Source organism: the organism of the source record quoted next, unplaced genomic scaffold (assembly GCF_019419815.1).
Source record: "Pyrus x bretschneideri cultivar Hongxiangsu unplaced genomic scaffold, Pyrus_bretschneideri_v1 Contig1, whole genome shotgun sequence".
NCBI lineage: Eukaryota > Viridiplantae > Streptophyta > Magnoliopsida > Rosales > Rosaceae > Pyrus > Pyrus x bretschneideri.
Genome location: NW_025999390.1, coordinates 11,498,215 through 11,516,145, shown reverse-complemented (window position 1 = coordinate 11,516,145; position 17,931 = coordinate 11,498,215). Strand labels below are relative to the sequence as shown.

General features: G+C 38.2%; 3 protein-coding genes across 3 annotated transcripts; 1 reads left to right on the top strand and 2 right to left on the bottom strand.

The window, feature by feature from the left end:
• Positions 1 to 3,454: 3,454 nt before the first annotated feature.
• On the bottom strand, positions 3,455 to 5,927 carry LOC103962966. Its single transcript, XM_009375743.3, has 5 exons — positions 5,422 to 5,927; positions 5,287 to 5,324; positions 4,633 to 4,909; positions 4,262 to 4,548; positions 3,455 to 4,071 (listed from the first exon to the last, which is right to left on the bottom strand). Exons 1-5 carry the CDS (start codon positions 5,773 to 5,775, stop codon positions 3,630 to 3,632), a joined length of 1,398 nt encoding a protein of 465 aa, XP_009374018.2. The 5' UTR covers positions 5,776 to 5,927; the 3' UTR covers positions 3,455 to 3,629.
• A 334-nt stretch (positions 5,928 to 6,261) lies between these two features.
• On the bottom strand, positions 6,262 to 9,555 carry LOC103962967 (protein CbbX). The gene is given in 8 exon segments (XM_009375744.3): positions 6,262 to 7,134; positions 7,234 to 7,373; positions 7,534 to 7,632; positions 7,635 to 7,836; positions 7,924 to 8,034; positions 8,140 to 8,238; positions 8,366 to 8,476; positions 9,285 to 9,555. Coding segments are annotated over 8 exon segments (1,437 nt in total). The 5' UTR covers positions 9,423 to 9,555; the 3' UTR covers positions 6,262 to 6,597.
• Positions 9,556 to 10,758: 1,203 nt separating this feature from the next.
• Positions 10,759 to 14,715, top strand: LOC103962968 (probable chlorophyll(ide) b reductase NYC1, chloroplastic). The gene is given in 12 exon segments (XM_009375745.3): positions 10,759 to 11,130; positions 11,132 to 11,333; positions 11,336 to 11,400; positions 11,970 to 12,048; positions 12,140 to 12,275; positions 12,468 to 12,542; positions 12,666 to 12,858; positions 12,929 to 12,997; positions 13,250 to 13,389; positions 13,534 to 13,656; positions 13,837 to 14,029; positions 14,246 to 14,715. Coding segments are annotated over 12 exon segments (1,560 nt in total). The 5' UTR covers positions 10,759 to 11,031; the 3' UTR covers positions 14,432 to 14,715.
• Positions 14,716 to 17,931: the final 3,216 nt, after the last annotated feature.

Here is a 17,931-nt window from a genome sequence, read left to right as displayed (position 1 = left end):
TCCTAGGACCATCCAAGAGTCCAAATAGTTGGCTGTGAAGACCACTGAGAACCACCTAAATCTGAGCATTTGATGGTAGTGGCCACAGGGGAAGAAAACTAGAAAGAGCAGCCTGAGGAGGAAGAAGAAGAAAACAGCCTTTTTTCAACTTTTTACGCTCGACAATACAGCGTTTCATTCCGTCATTTAATGAGTATTCGCTTTATGGCCGTTTGTTTTTGGGCCAAGGCGTTTTCTAGCTTTTAGAAAATTAAGCCACATCACTTTATTTTACGTCTTTGCTTTTTTTTTTTTTTTGGTTGAATTAATCAAATTATATCCTTTTGTTCTCTACCGCTTCCTCATTCTTCCTTTCTTTTTTTTGATCTAATTTTTAATTGCTATCAATTTCATCTTGTTTGTGTGTATGTTCTTCTCTTTGTTTTATTCATTTTTTATTATTTTCATTTGTTTGCATCGTTTTCGAATTATAGAAGACAATTTGTATGCTTATTTTTCAAATAAAAGAAGAAAGCAAGTTTGAATCCGGGACGCCGTGGTTGAATAGGAAAAGCTCTAACTATCAAGGATAATGCATCACTTGCATTGTTTGCTTCATTTTAAACCAGTCATAAAAACTGAAAATAAAATCATTTAGGTATAAAATGCTGAAACATGAAACCTTGTGGTTCATTTTGGAAATAATCCCAAGTTGTAGTATGTAGCAGTGTAAATGAAAAGTTAGTAGTTCATCATTTAATTTTTCAAGATTTTTTATCTAATTTTTTTTAGAGCTTTTAAATTAGGATCACCCAATATTAAAATTCTAGATCTGCCACTAATGTCAACAATCCATTCTTGATAAAAATTTAATAATATAGAATACTAGTCACTCGGTCAATAAAAAATATTAAAAATTAAAAAAAAAAAGAAGAATTAAATCGTCACACGATCCAGCTTCATTGTTTTATTTTATTAGACAAGTGATAGCTAACAAAAAGGAGCAGAACACAAATCTTCAACTTAAGTACAGGGGTAAATGATGTTAATTACTTGAAATACAAGTCGTTTCAATCTGTTAAAATATACATATATATATATATATATATATATATATAATAACCCTTTCATTTGAACAAAATTGACAATTAAAACCAAGCCAAACTGAAATGAAAAAATTTACAGTGCACTGCCTGATTGCCACCGTTGAGAGTTAACGGGCTCCAACTGGTCCGCTGTCATGCTAAAACCGCGCCATTCCATCAAGTAATTTAGTATCACGGTGAGGGCATTTTCGTAAACAAAAATTCAAAGCATAAGAAACCGAACTTCACCGCCAAGCTATGAACTGTGAAGCACAAAACTCCATAACTCAGCCTCCCACAGCGATAAGCTTCAAAATTCTCCAAATTACCAAAAATGGTGAGTTTATCTGTTACTAATTTGATATTACGTATAAATATTATTTTGTTATCCATAAATATTGAAACTTTTCGATGTACTTTGTTTGATTTTCCTCTGTTTTTCTGTGGAACAAAACAGAGCAAAGGCACGGCGAGCTTCGGGAAGAGAAGGAACAAGACCCACACGCTGTGCGTGCGGTGCGGGCGGCGGACCTTTCACCTCCAGAAGAGCCGCTGCGCCTCCTGCGGCTTCCCTTCCAGCCGGATCCAAAAATGTCGTCTTCCTTCTTTGTCTCCACTAATCAGCTAAAAGTTTCAATCCATTTCAAAGTTGAAGGATTAATTTCTTTATAATTTGGTTTTGATTTTTGCTAGTTGTTGTGTGAAAAAACAAAAAAAAAAAAAAGATAATTAGAGCGAGAAGGCGATTCGGAGGAAGACTACAGGGACTGGTGGGATGAGGTACATTCGCCATTTTGCCGTTAGATTCAAGTTTAACTTCAGAGAAGGTATGAAACCAAACACTTTTCAAAGCCCATTACAATATTTACCCTGAAAACAAAACGTACTGACCTGCTATAATGTCATGTGAGTCCTTCAATAAAAGGAGGTGGATTATCTACCCTTCTATTTCCATATTCTTCCCATACCCTTTTCTGTTTGTATGGTTACGGTTAAGACACGTTAACATTTTGTATTCCTATTACTTTTTGTTTTATTATTTCTATAAAAAATTAATATAAATGTTGATGTGGCTTAACCGTGATCACACATCACAGGAGGGTATGGGGAGAGTATGAAAATGGGAGGGTAGACAATCCATCTCCTTAATAAAAACGGACATCCTACAACGAGAATTTTTAATTTTATATGATTGTGGTCGTGATTTTACAGTTTAATAATTTTTCCATGGTGTGTGAATCGCATGTGGGGTTACATTAAGACTCATCTTTAAGACCTTACCTTTTTGCATTGGTAATGTATGAGTTAACGGGGCATATTTTAGATGATATTCCTTGGTGTATGCTTTTCGCAGACGATATAGTGTTGATAGATGAAACTCAAGAAGGGGTAAATGCAAAACTTAAACTTTGGAGAGAAGTGTTGGAATTTAAAGGTCTTCGCCTAAGTCGGTCAAATATAGAATATATGGAGTGCAAGTTCAGTGTAAATGGAGGTCCAAATGAGTTAGGGGTGAGGATAGGAGACCAAGAAGTATCAAAGAGCGACTGCTTTTGCTACCTAGGATCTATCTTGCAAAAGAACAGAGAATTTGATGGAGACCTCAACCAGATGAAGTGGAAGAGTGTATCCAGCATGTTGTGTGACCATCGTATGCCACTGAAACTTAAGGGAAAATTTTATAGGATGGCAATAAGGCCAGCGATGATGTACGGCAAGGAATGTTGGGCTGTGAAGCATCAACACGTACATAAAATGGTTGTAGCAGAGATGAGGATGCTTCGTTGGATGTGTGGGCACATGAGAAAGGATAAGATTAGGAACGAGGATATCTGAGGTAAAGTAGGAGTAGCCAAAATTGAAGGAAAGATGAGAGAAAATCGATTACGGCGGTTTGGTCATGTGCAACGAAGGCCTACTGACGCTCTAGTTAGAAAATGCAACTACAGGAGAGAGGTCCAGGGCCGAAGGGGTAAAGGAAGACCTAGGAAGACTTTGGAAGAGACTCTAAGAAATGACTTAGTACTTGGAAAACAGAAGACATGACATAGAACCAAACGCAATGACGTTCTAGGATTCATATAGTTGACCCACTTAGTGGGAAAAGGCTTTGTTGTTGTTTTTTGTGAATCACAGGTTACTGAGGCTGCTCCAATAAAGAAGAGAGCCTCCGTGTCGTCTTCGTCGTTTTAAGTAGATCATGAGCTTCCTATCTGAGTTTTGGCTATGAATGATAAGTTAGATCTTTGTGTTTACTTTCAGCAATAGTTCTGGTTTGAAAGTTTTCGTAATCCACTAAGAACAATGGATATGGTTGGTTAGAATGGTTTTTTGTGCGCTTGAAACTGTGAACCTGAAACCGCGACCGAAACCGAAAGAATTACAGCAAATGAGGTACAACTGTTCTTAATTTCCATTAAAATTGGTTGGAGTTGGCCAGTCTGAGGTTTGCTCTTTACATACAGTAATGGCCTGGCCAAACAGTACAGTATATCAATCAGAGATTTTTACTGTATTTACATATAAATTATAAAGAATCAGGGCAATGGGATTCGGAGACTATTTCTACAAGTTCATCCCTGCACCGTCAATATATTCAGTAACTTGTGAAGCAAGTTGGTACGTCCAGTTCACAGCGGTGCCAAAAAAGAGCTCCCAAAACCATAGATCCAGTGCGAGTACCGTGGAAAATATGAGCAATGCCAAAGTCTGGTAGCGGTTCAAAGGCCAACCTGATAGTTCCGCCATCTTCTTCAGAAATGGAAGGGAACTGCTCTCCAGATCCTGCTTCCTTATGGACCACGCGGAAATCCATTGTGCCTTAGTAGGGATGAGCTCCAACTCTTGCAATCGTCTCCCCAGGTCTGGCATGTGACCCCCTCCGTATAGTATTGCAATCTTGTTGTTCCCGCTGTCGATTGCTTTTTGGAGAGCATCTATGGCAGCTCTGTTTCTCTCACCAATAATCACAGAGCTCTCTTCTACATCGGCTGTAGCCTGCGTGAATCTTAACCAAGTAATACATGCGGGTTAGTTTTGAGTTTCCTGCACGCTAACAACTTTCCTATTCAAAATTTAGCACCAATTCACAGTACCCTTTGAGATTAAAAACCCAATTGACAATTGGTTTGATCAGTTATGAAAGTCTGTACATACAGACGAAGTGACAGAAAGCGAAACTAATGGAAAATACTTACTCAGATGTTAGTCTCTTGGCCAAGAAGACCTTCATCGCAGCACCAAAGTCAAGCCTAGACAAGGCTTCTAGTTCTGGAAATTCCGACTCCTGACTGCCCGTGTCTGCACAGACACCTCCGATAATGAGAAGGCCAACAAGTGGCATCGGAAGCACACGCGCGGCCCACAAAAGCTTAGATCTCCAGGGACCAAGGCCTTCTGGAATTGAAACAGTTTGAATCATGGCTTTCGTGGATCTAACAGTCATCTCTCTCGCAAAAGTGAAGAAGCTTTCACCCTTTTCTTCCTGAAAGAAATGACCATGGCATTAGATGCACCAATGATCCTCAAGCATTTTACAGCCTCCAAAAAGGAGAGAGAAGATACATACCTGAAGCAATTTGAAGGTCTCGAAGTCGAGATCTGCATGGTACCAATTCTCAGACTCGTAATCAAGACAGTCTAATTGGAAATCAAGCGTCAGAACTCGCGCCATCTGTCGCTGAATGCATCCCAGGATGTTAAATCCTCTTGAGCGGGAGCCCTTGGCTTTTAGCCTTTTTGTGGCAGCAAGGAATCTTCTGTTCTCTAAACTCTCCCGGCTAGTCACCATCTCATACAGGACGCAATCATAGGACTCAAGTTCCTTTTGGAGGGTCTCAAAGTACCTGGAAATTAAATAAAATTTGGTTGAGACAGTTTCCTAGCACCATTTCTAAAAGTCTCTTGCACTCTTGTGATGCATTCATTAGCACTCTAATATCCAAAGTACAATACTTTTTCCTGAAAGCGTTACGTATAAAACTTTTATGAAAGCTACCCTTCCCAAATTCATCTCTCAAACAACTAGCATTGCATTTATTTAGCTCAAATCGCGCACGATGTTTGAGCAACAACTTTTCCACTTGATCGATATTTTAGAACTAATAACGCTGTAGCTTCCGAGTTCATATATTTCACTAACAATCAAACAATTCTGCTAACTGCAAAACTACTAAAAACGAAGAAGCAATAAAAATCACAACGATTGTTCGAAGATACATACTCTCTATCCGCGATGTGAATTGTCGAAACCAAATCAACCTACAACACCAAAGAAGAACAAACTCAAAGTTACAAACCAAGCCCACTTACAAAAGAAAAGAACCCAACTCAAAGAATCCAACTTTACACACAATACCTGAAGAAACGGCCTCAAAAGCGACCAAGGGAACCGCTTTTTGTAGCTGACAACCGCCGTCTGCAGCTCCCCGGTGCCGCCATCGTCACCCCTTTTGAACCTCATGAAATCCGCAATCGAATTGGTCTGCAAAAACTGCTCCGCGGAGCCGTCCTCAATTGGGCTGACAGAGGAAGAGCCGAAGACCTTGAAAGGAAGGAGCCTTGAGGATTTGGGGAATCTGAGGGTACGTTTGGAGGATTCGAAAGGCCTGGCCTTGAAGGTGGTAGAGGTGGAGGAAGCATCGGAGTGAGTGGCGGAGTTGGAGGGAAACGAGGAGGAGGAGGAGAGAATTGAGAGAGAAGCTGAGACCATGCTTTCTCTCTCTAGATAGAGAGAGAATTGGGGGGTGTTTGGATAAACAAAACACCGAGGAAATGGAGTTTGTCGAGGGAGTGAATCTATGGGCCAAAGCAAAAGGGCGGTGGTTGAACCTCCTCGGTTTTTTTTGGAAAATATGAAGAAGAAAAAAACCCAAAATTTGGACCCACAAAAAATTCCAATCACCATTTTAAGTTTAAGATAATTATAATTAAAAATTAATATGAAAGTATTGCTATATCCATAAATGGTAGTAATACTCATCACCCTATTTATCATCTTGAATGAGTTTAAATTTTAAGATTTGTGTTAATCCTCTACACATATCTCAAAATTTAAATTCATCTAACGATGATAAATAGAATGGTGAGCATTATCATCACACGTGATGAAACTTATCTAACGGAAATAAATATGATGCTGAGCATTATCATCACTTAAGGGTGACGAGCAAAAATATTCCTCCATAAAGGGGGCGAGTAAGTGAAAGATGTATCTCTTTCCTCATTAACTTTAAACAAGCAATTGAAATTTGAAAGTTTTTTAACAACGGATTTTCTACCATCACAGAGAAAATGTCAATTACACCAATACCTGCCAACAATGAATCAAATAATTTCTGAATATCCTGAAAACCACTATATCTCCAGCAGTAAACCGCAGCCGAACATCGTGACCACGCGTAGATATTGAACGAGAGCTGGAGAAACGAATATTTCACATCAATCTGAGGTACACCTGCAAAGCTTTCTCTGCATGCTTATGATTACATGATCGTTTCCTTTTGTTTATTTCAAAATTTCCGCCACATCTGCCTCACTGTGACAAAACCCGAAGGCCTGCTTGTAAATCCTCTAGGGTGATTGTTCTAAGTTCTTCTGTATCTATACAATCAAAATCGAGCCTAAGATCCAAACTCTCTCTAGCATTCACTAACATCGTATCCACTAAACCTCCATTCATCTCCTTGCACTGCTTTTCTGTTGTCTCTCTTCGAATCAGATCTGCAACAGCTTCTATACTGCACGAAGAGTGTAACTGAAATCCATACAACAAGCTCTCCTCTGTCTGATTATGCATCTTGATGTGGAGGATCTTTGCTAGGTCTTCTGAAGTGAAGTCACTAAAATTGAAAAACTTGGTCACACGTCGACAGAAACCTTCATTTGAAGCAATTACACGTTTCATTGGTTCGCTATATCCTGCAAATATGACTACGATTTTTCCACTATCCATGACAGACATGATCTCTTCCAATGCTTCCAAGCCATAGTCTTTATCGTCTGCCTTCTGCATGGGTATTAGTCGATAAGCTTCATCTACAAAAAGGATTCCTCCCTCTGCGTCTTTAATCTGTGCAGAATATTACAATTAGGGTGTCACAGAAGAGCACTCACGTCCAAGAGGTGTGAAATTAGAACATAAATAGTTCCAAAATGATCATTGTCTTACCTTCCTCCTAGTTTTGGGTCCAGTGTGACCAACGAATTCCCCAACCAAATCGGTCCTCTGTACTTCTGTTACTTTATCAGTAGGTAGAATTCCTACCATATGGAGTAATCTTCCAAGAATTCGAGCTACCATGGTCTTACCTGTTGATAGCAATAACCATATCTATCATAATTATACTACAAAGATGTAACCCAACAAAGCATATTCCTCTTTTTTTTCTTTTTATGCTTATGAAAATGCTAGTGGTATATTACAATTTGTCTTTAAAGAAATAGGTTTCATGATCCAATCATCACTTACCAGTTCCAGGATTTCCAAGAAAAGCCATATGAGGCGGTCTCCTCACACCAACTTTCAGCCCAAGGGCCTTACGCCTCTCATCCAAAAGCATCCCCTTGCCCATTTCCGTAGTTGTACCTTGAGCTCATGCAAACCAACAATATTTGATAACTCACTTTCAAGTTCATCCATCTTAGCTTTAGTTTCACTGCATGCTTCAATTGCTTTTTTTCTCCTCTGCTCTTCATAGTGCCATTGTAATAGTTCCCGCAACTTTTCATTTGCACGGCCCTTAGATAAGTGATGTATAGGAGTCATGCCCTCCTACAATTCAAAGGCGACAGCATTAGCATATACTTAGATGTTATCCTTGAGTAAAATGAATGTTGCAAGTAATGAAATGAGCAATACATCGTCCTTAGCACTGCAATCAGCATTGTACTCTAGTAATGTTTTGACAGTTGAGAACTCTTCAGCTGTAAGTGAGTACCACACAGCAAGGTGTAGTGGTGTCATTCCATTCTGCATGGACAGAGGAAGAGACTTTTTAAACATGAGTAGCACTTTGACACAATGGTTAGAAATCCAAAACTCAACAGAAACTGACTTGGGTGAAACAAAACTTACATTTGCCTTGGCTTCGATAAAAGCACCATGGACAAGAAGCAACCGTGCAGCATCATTGCATCCATTCTTTGCTGCCATGTGCAATGGTGTTTCTCCGTACTGCAAAGCTCAACATGTTATTAACACCCAAAATCAAATAAGAAATCTATTATAAGACAACAAATTCAGTTTCAAAATTGAGTTTCGAAACAATTGAGGTGATACAAAATTCAGACATGAGACCTACCATGTTCTTGGCTTCCAACTCAACTTCACCCGGCCCTTGCCAATCAAGAAGGAATTTAACTATGTCGCCCCTGTTGTAACCAGCAGAAACATGAAGTGGAGTTTGTTGCATCTGCATTCAGGGAAGCAAAGGATTCATTAGAGGATAAGATAACCTTACTTGATGTTCACATCCAATGGTAGTGATACTATCCTACATAATTATCACCAAATGATAAAAGAAATGCCCTGCCGTTTTACTAACCAAAACTTCAAAGAAAACCTCCTAATCTCACATTTCTTTATTCCTTTCTTGAACTACCCTTTCTGTAGTTATAAAAACTAAGGTTTATGAACTGGCCAAAGAAAAGTATATGCGTACAAAAAACTAAATACGGTATGGTATCGGATCTTCAATTTAGCAACACAGACCATTTAGAAATGAAAGTCAATTAACTTAACCCAGTAGGGAAAATGCTCATCTACCAGTAATGACAACCCTGAAAAGAAACTGACTTATCCGTCACCGAACAGTTTAACACACTTAGATCCAGCTCAATGCCTCTCTTCAATCCACCCAAAACATCAAACGGTACATAATCCACAACTACATTCCATGTTACAGGCTCTACCACTAATATATTTACCAAGAAAAAGATCAATACTTCCCTTCCTTTATGCACCGACATCCGCATACAACTATAAATACAAGAAAATATAGTACATTAACCATCAAAGAAGCCAAATCCTACATTAAAGTGGTAAAGAAACATGATCAAACGGGTTGAATTTGCACAACCCAATTGGCAAGTATTCCAAATTCCAAAACCCATCAAACAAAATGCACCCAGAATTTCAAAGACGTCAGCTTTCGACACGAAATCGAATTATTGAAAAACCCCATTTCGTGAATTCAAATTTACAAGAGAAGGATATCTTACAACGGCATTTTTTTCGTTGAGAAGAGATGGGGTTTCCCGAAGCAGCTTCTGGAAGCCAAGAAGGTCGCCGGACTGAGCGAAGCCGTGGATGGTGGTGAGCTTGGCGGATCTCGACCTTTGATCTGGGTGCCTCTGCATCCTTCCTTCCCCCCTGTATACTTGTGGGTTCTTGCTAACTCTCTCTCTCTCCCCTTCTCAGACAACAGACAAAAGAAAGATGGTCGAAAATGAATTGAGAAAAAACCGGGGAGAGAGGTTTTAGAGGGAGATAGATTTTGGAGGCGTCAAACAAGGCATGCGCGTTTATTTTATTTTTTTGGACGAAAGAAGTATGCGCGTTTATTTTTTTGGCTTTTTACACTTTTAGCACTTTTTCTTAAATCCTCAAAGGTAATCCCTAGCAGCTCCATTTTTCATCTAGGTTTCTATAGGTTTTTCCTAAAAGGAATCATTTTTATAGGCTAAACCTTAATCTATGCTTTTGTAGTTTGGACAAAGTTTCCTTTAAGTCAAATATTTTACGGAAAGAGAAAGATAGTTTTTATCTGATGAATTAAAGTCCTTTTAGTTTTTGTGATTATGTTTGAACAATCGTTTTGAAAATTTTATTTTCACGATTTAACTTTTATTGCTCACTAATTACTCCAATCAAAGGACAAAAAGCTATTTCTTAAATTTTTAAAAACAAAGATCATATATCTAGAACATGCATTTGAAAAGATTCACTAACATTCTCGGGTTTAGGCTATCATTGGAGAAGGTAGGAATTTTATCAAATATTTATGTGTATCAATTTAGCCTTGTGTAATTCATGTACTTGAGAGGTGAGTGCGTGGCGGACTTACATTAACATGTGGCTCATCCATATTACTGCACTTCAATTTTTAGCAACATACAGTATAAACACAAGAAAAATTAATAATGAAGAGGGTAAAAAATTAGTGGTTGTGGTGTAATATCTTAATAAATATGGTGTTAGGTTTACACTCATGCATTCCGGATTTAAAATTCCTCATTTCTTAAATTATTCTAATAGTTTTGAATTCTCCTTATCCCGTTAATAACATCAATTTTTTTCTAAAGGTAAGAAATTGGCCATCGGAAAAGCTTAGGGCTGGATCGAAAGAAGAAAGTTTAAATAAGAACGATTCATGGTTTGGCTCAATCCAACATAACTGCAAATGGTTGCGCCTAATCTGTCTTCAATATCAAACTTGGGCCCGAATCGATGATGTGTTAAACTGCCCTCGCTAATCCAACGGTCAGCAGTTGCCATTACACCACTCAATCAGAGCCGTGTTTCACAAGACCCACTCAATCAGAGCCGTGTTTCACAAGACTCGTCTTTGATCTTCCCATCTAGCCAACGCAAAAGCGACACGATGACACAGACCCACAACGACACGTGTCACCCAATCACTCGGCAGATGAGGTTCCCCTAACTTGTGGTCATCACGCACCTCCTTGCCCGCACGCTGCCACTCTCCTCCCCCTAAATCTCCCGCGAATAATATCTTCCTCCGCAATCAAGACAATTTCCGTCACCCAACATCCCAAATTTTAAATTTAAATTTTATTATTTAACGTAAGTTTTCCATCAGTCTTTTAAACAAATTAGATTAAATTAATTTAATGATTTTTGCAACCGAAAATTCGGTAGAGAGCTTTTTCGACGAAAATTCGGAAGAGAGCTCAAGATATTGGAGCCACATTTTGAAGCACTTTAGCCACTGTGTTGTTATCTGCAATGGCCATGGTTGCGAGGCTCCACGTATGCCCACAGAGCTTGGAACACTTCAACTTCAAGGACCACCGCGGAACCGGCCCGGAGTTGATAATCGGGTCAGGGTTTTCGGCGGTCCGGGGGGCTGCTGCCCGCGGGGCGAAATGGGTTTTCCTTGAAACCGTGCAGGTCGTTCAGGGGGGAGGATAACGGAGGGGGTACGGAGGAGGGAGAGGAGGAAAGTGCGAGAAAGTGCAGGAATTTGAAGAAGGGAGGTGGGAGTGGGATTTTGAAATCTTTGAAATCTAGTGTTTTGGGGGGTTTTGGTGTGGGCTTAGAGATGGGGAGGAGTACAGGAACGCGGTGGCCAAGTTGGAGGAGGTCTGTCAATCTGTGAGTAATGTTTTTGCTGGTCTTTGTTTTCGTTTAATTAACAGTGTTTTGAGTTAATTAATTATGATTTGTTTAGTTGGAGCATGTATTTGTTTATTTTTTGAGAAAATCCAAAGCTTGTTTGGGATTTTAAACCATTGAAGTTTGAAACATTTTTTGGGTGGGAAAATCCAAGGAGGAAAATGATTCAGATTTTAAATTTTGAAGCTTGAAGCTTTCATAAACTTGTTTTTTTTTTTTTTTGGTTGTTTGGTTGCTGAGAAAATCCAAGGAGGAAACTGAACTTTTTCGAAATGATTGTTCTGTTAGGGTTGTTATTCAAATTCTTATCAACAAATGAAAGGAGAAATGAAGTTAACCCCTCAAGATTTATCTTTCATCACTGAACTTTGGGGAAGCAAGACTGTACTACGAAGTTTAAGCCTCAAGATTTTGTCTTTCTTCTTTTTTTTTGTTTTTTTTTTTTTCAGTGAGATTTATGAAAGACATCTTTCAAATAATGATAGATCGTTTCAAGGTTGTCTTGTTTATCATGATTCTGACATGCTTGTAAGTGTCTTTAACAATAGGCTGCCGTTCAAATCGGAAGATATATTGTGACCATGATGAGCACAGGAGTCATACTAGCAATTGGGTTTCAGTTGTCAGGTTAGAAGCATGTTACTATTTAGTTTCATATTATCTGTCCGAAATGTAATGTTCCATATGTAGACCTCTAATTTATTGGATTTTTTTGAAGGTGGAGACAGTGATTTGAATGAGCTAGTTTGTTATAGCTGGCTTGGTGGAATTATTATCGGAACTATGGTTGGATCTAACATGGTTTTAGAGGATCACTGTCGAGCTGGTCCACAAAATGTTGTCATCAGTGGAAGGTAGATACTCTCTCTCGCTTGCTCTTCTTCTTAATAAATTTTGTAAGGAGTTGTGGGACTGGTGGAGAAGGCTTTTTAATTCCGTAGTATCACGAAGATTGATCTTGTATAATATTTTCATATATAATGGCTTCAAGAGAGCAGAAACGTATGATTTACATGTATTTTGCGTCTTTTGATTGGCTGGTACAGCACAAGGGGACTTGGAAAAGCACTTGCTCGTGAATTTCTTCTTTCTGGAGATCGTGTGGTTGTCGCTTCTCGAAGGTGATACTTAGATTTTGAATTTATGATATTTGTGTGTGTATAAACTTGTGTACAGGTTTATGCCATGGTTATGGTGTTATAAATAGTACTACTGCCACTGATTACTGAATCATGTCAAGGCAGCCCCGAGTCTGTGCAAGCAACTGTCAGAGAGCTTGAGGAAAACCTGAAGGAAGGTATAAACAGTGCAGGCGGGTTATCCAAGAACCTGAAACATGCAAAAGTAGTTGGCATAGCATGTGATGTTTGTGAAGCCGGCGATGTGCAGAAACTGGCAAATTTTGCTGTTAGTGAACTCGGTCATATTGACATTTGGGTAATCTTTTGAAACCATCGATTAGATGCTTATCACTTTGTAACTATCTAATTTGTAACCTCTTTCACAGATAAACAATGCTGGAACTAATAAAGGATTTAGACCCTTGCTTCAGTTTACTGACGAAGACATTAAGCAGGTATTTGCAAAAACAATAGCTCTATGTTGTGGTTCTTATGTGAAGAGAGTGCAATAGACCGCACACACACGCTCTCTCTCTCTCTCTCTCTCTTCCTAACTCCAGGCACACCCTAGCACCCATGTGCACGAGTCTGTATTAAAAACATGATCACATTCATGTGACTAGAAATTTGTTCTTCAGGATTTTGACAATGCATAATCATTTCAAAATGGTTCACTATCTAGCTTAAACCTTCAAATTTTATGTCAGATTGTCTCGACAAACCTGGTTGGGTCTATACTTTGCACTCGAGAAGCGATGCGTATAATGATGAATCAGGCTAAAGGTGGGCATATATTTAATATGGATGGAGCAGGCTCGGGGGGATCAAGTACCCCTTTGACAGCTGTGTGAGTACCTTGTCTTGTTGATAGATAATAGTCTTTTCTTTTGTGGGAAGAGGTTGAACTGTCACCTATTTTTTCGCAATTGTGATTTCTGATCCGTGACAATTATATGTTGATACTTATGCTATTTTACCTCTTCAACCTTAGCTATGGATCAACGAAGTGTGGTCTTAGACAGCTTCAATCATCACTTTTAAAGGAGTGCAAGCGGTCGAAAGTAGGAGTGCACACCGCATCTCCAGGCATGGTTCTTACAGATCTGCTTCTGAGGTACACTTGATGAATTTTTATTTTCAGGATGCATGTCTTGTTTCATTTATATGGATTTTCTAGGTTTATTGTTAAACGAGATGGTTCACCTCATGAGCTGAATATATAAAGTTCCGAATCTTTTTTGAAAATGGTTTTGTTCGTCTAGGATCTGAGAAATTGTCTATTGCTTGTTTGCAGTGGCTCCTCTTTGAAGAACAAACAAATGTTTAACTTCATATGCGAGCTTCCTGAAACAGTAGCTAGAACTTTAGTTCCACGGATGCGAGTTGTGAAGGGAACAGGAAAGGCCATCAATTACTTGACACCTCCGAGGATCTTACTTGCTTTAGTAACCGCATGGCTGCGACGTGGTCGCTGGTTTGATGAACAGGTAATTATTTGACTTTTGTTGCGTAAGATACGCGATGTTACTGCCCTTGTATGCATTGTGACAAATCGAGTTCTTCAGATACTTAAATAGTTAAATTAGTGATGCTTTAGGTTCGTATAATCTAGGACTTATGGTCATGCCAACAGTGCAGTGCCATTGATTCTTTGACATCCGTAGTTGCAAACAAGCGAAAACTGATTCTGGTATAACTTGCAGGGCAAGGCATTGTACGCAGCAGAAGCAGATCGGCTTCGGAACTGGGCAGAAAACCGCACCCGTTTTTACTTCACTGATGCAATGGAGATGTACACAGAGAACACTTGGGTGTCTGTCTTCTCACTCTCTGTTGTCTGTGCCTTCATCATCCTCTCTAGCACCAGCAGCAACTTGCCTGGTACTTGAGATTTTCACACAAACTCAAAACCGAAACCACTAGGAATTACCTCAGGCAGATACTATTTGTGAAGGACCAGACCAGACACATTGCTCAGAACCACGTATGCGACCGAAGATGCAGGGTACCATTTTTCTACCCTGCATCGATCGGAAGCATTCATGGTAGATCATCGTAAGCCGATTTGACTGCTACGCATCGTTTACAAATCCGAGCTTTGTGGGGGGTTCTATATGCAAAATCATGTAAAAACTTGAGTAGTTCATAGTAATATTTGATTCCAATTTGTTCATGCTCGGAGTAGCAATGCTACAAAGGCGTAAATCGAAAAGATGCACCATAAAACCAGCTCTGCCATTGTTTCTCTCTTCCTTCTTTTTGTACGGTGTTCATGTTTTCGATGAACATCTACACACCTTCTCTGCTTAGGCTTACGAGAAATGTTTTTGTCTTGAACTTAACTAAGTTGACTAAATGCAGAAATTATTTTATTAGTGATATTAAATAAGCAAGTAAAGCCTTAAAGCACATTTAAAAGCCTGTTGGTTAAGGAGGACGGCTTTGGTAATGGTTTTTAATTACCATAAAAAGAGACGTTACGATACTTATTATAAATAAATAAATAAAGTATATAGCTGGATTGAGCTAAGAGCATCTTTAGAGAAATGCCAAAAGTATTACGTGAACTGTTTAATAAAAAGGTGATTTTCTAGTTTAAAACATAATGTCAAAATTTTACATGAAATGATATTTTTTCACTACGCTACTAAATATAAAGACAACGTCAATTTTATTTTAGTTTATTTTAATATCAGGCCTACATATTTCTTTTATTTTTTTTCACTTAATTCATTATTTTACTACTAAATTATGGACGCACTTAATTTTCTTAAATAACTAAAAAAATATTTTAATTTGACATTACCTCTATATTTCTTCCACTTTAGTTAAAATAAAATAAAGGTCAATGTCGTGGCACTAATTAATTATTATCGAATGAACCATCCCCATGCGAGGCCAGGGCAAATTCAACCCCCTCTCTCTCTCATTCAAAAAAGTATAATACACACACACACACACACGAAATTGTCTGGTAAAATGATCATGGTCTTGATAGTATACATGTTTGAAAACCGAACGTATATCTTTCACCAGGTCATCACTATATTTTGAAGCAAATTGCCAGCAGCTTTGCTTCTCGTCCCACTCAATTTTCTTTTACCGTCAAATCACTCGTGTTATCATTGTCCGGGCTTTTGCCCTAACCAAACACCCTTCTTTCTCTTAGGCCATCTCCAATCGATCCGATCAGAGGATCATAAGGCTGAAAATAGTCCAAAACGACATGAAAATCGTCTACAACCGAGAACTTGGCCAAATGGCTCATGAGCCCCACTAGGCTAACACCAAATCAGGCCAACCGGTTGCCCTAAATGAGCCAGCTAGCCAGCCCTGGGCCAGCCCAAAATTCAAATGTCAACGGCTAACTGACGTCATGCTGATGGCGGCAGCCGTTGGATTTGAATTTTTTTTTTTTGGGTAAAAGTTTTTTAAAAAGTAATAAAAAATTCCAAATGTTGTAGTCTTTAATATTTAAGTTGTAGTTTTTAAATTTAAGTTGTAGTATTTAAATTGAAATAATAAATTATGTTTGACTTATAACCCTTTGGCCCTCTCGGTTGGAGATGGTATGAAATATGGTATGACACTGTTCATTAAAATATAATTTCTTGAAGGGCTATAGGGCTAAAGAGAGCCCTCTGGCTCTCATTCGGTTAGAGATAGTCTTAATTTAAGCTTCCTTACGCCTTAATAAAATTTAGAATTTTTATTTTAAACACGACGCATTGCACAATTCAAAATTTGCATAATTATAAGACTCAATTTATATACGATGAACATATATATGGATAAACCCAGACATGATCTATTGTTCACATTATGTGGGAAAGTCGGACACGATACGCAATGACTAACTCCACCATACTCGCCATGACTAACTACACTACACCATAGTCATGGCGATGGATCCAACCATGTGAGAATGACATTTTCTAACACAACTTGTAAGGCATCATTTGGACTAGGGTACAATTTTGACCTGGGCTTTGAACTGAAAGCTTAAAACAAAGATCGGCTTATGATTGTATGTTTGGTGTAACAGAAAAATACGTACTCAGAGACTCAGGAAGCTTCCTGGAGAAGAGTTTAGACAAATAATGATATATTAATCTTACCAATTAAAATTAATTAAACATGAAATAATCGCCAGCAAATCCACTAATTGCAGACGTTAAGGGATGTGACATTTGATTTGACCGAGTGCCGCCGCGCATTTTTTCGGAATTGACTCGCCGCCTGCAATCTGTGCCACCGGCCGTTGCACGCCATACGAATATCGGACCGGTTCTTCCTGCCACGGTCCATGCATGGATATGTATATGGACAACTAGCTAGGGTTTTGCATGTCCACGCATGGAGGAGTATATTTATATCCGTTATATATAATTAATATGACTACCTCCACGTCTGCGAGTTCAACTCTAAATTCTTAAATTATTTTAGCAAGAAAAAACATATTCTTAAGAGAGAATATAAAATGCAGATTAATACTTTCAATTAGAATTCAACCCCTCATTTAGAAGACGATTATCAAGTATGTTATATCCCTCTTTTCTGTAGGAAGCATGCAGTTGTCAACTTGGTTGAGTGTGGGTTTAGGTGTTGGTGTTCAGCTGGTGTGGGTTTACTTAGAGTAACAGCTACCTGTATACATATGCCATAAAAGGCTTAAAATTTTCAAATCAGATAAATTAGGAACACCTAATCCTTGACTAATTCATAACTTATTGCCTTCTTTTATGCTATATCTGAGTAACGTTATTGATAGAGTTAATTTGTACAACTCACTTTCATATTGGTATTCTCTATGCATTGACCCATATATAATTCTCCTTTTTAATATATAAAGGGAAAAGACATTAGAAATATAGGAAAACAAATGAAAATAGCTTGAAAACTTTGAGTTTTAATCAAAATGACAAAAAGGTGTTGTAAGTGAATAGTACCAGACGTGACTTTTTAGAATAAAATTGTATTTTTTCGTTAAAATGAACAATATCGGGAATGTTTCGTTAAAACTCCCTAAAATCTTGTTTCTATAATTTCTATAAAAGAAATAGGTTATGGACACTCATTTTGGTTACAAAAGAAAAAGAGCTCGTTTGGTTACAAAAGATATTGATTTTTTGAGTTCAAAAGTACTTTAAAGTTCTTTTTCAGGATTCACTTGTATTTTTACTATGAATTTTACTAGGAATTGGTTTCAAAAACATTTTCACCAAAACATTTTCAGTCATTTTTAAAACACTTTTAAACGAGCCTCTATTGTGTTGTTTGATACTTCAACAGTTATACTATTAAATCATGTATTATAATAGGAGTGAATGATAAGTTTATACTTTAGGTTACTCATGCCTTGCTCAAAAGTATTGGAATAGAAGAACAA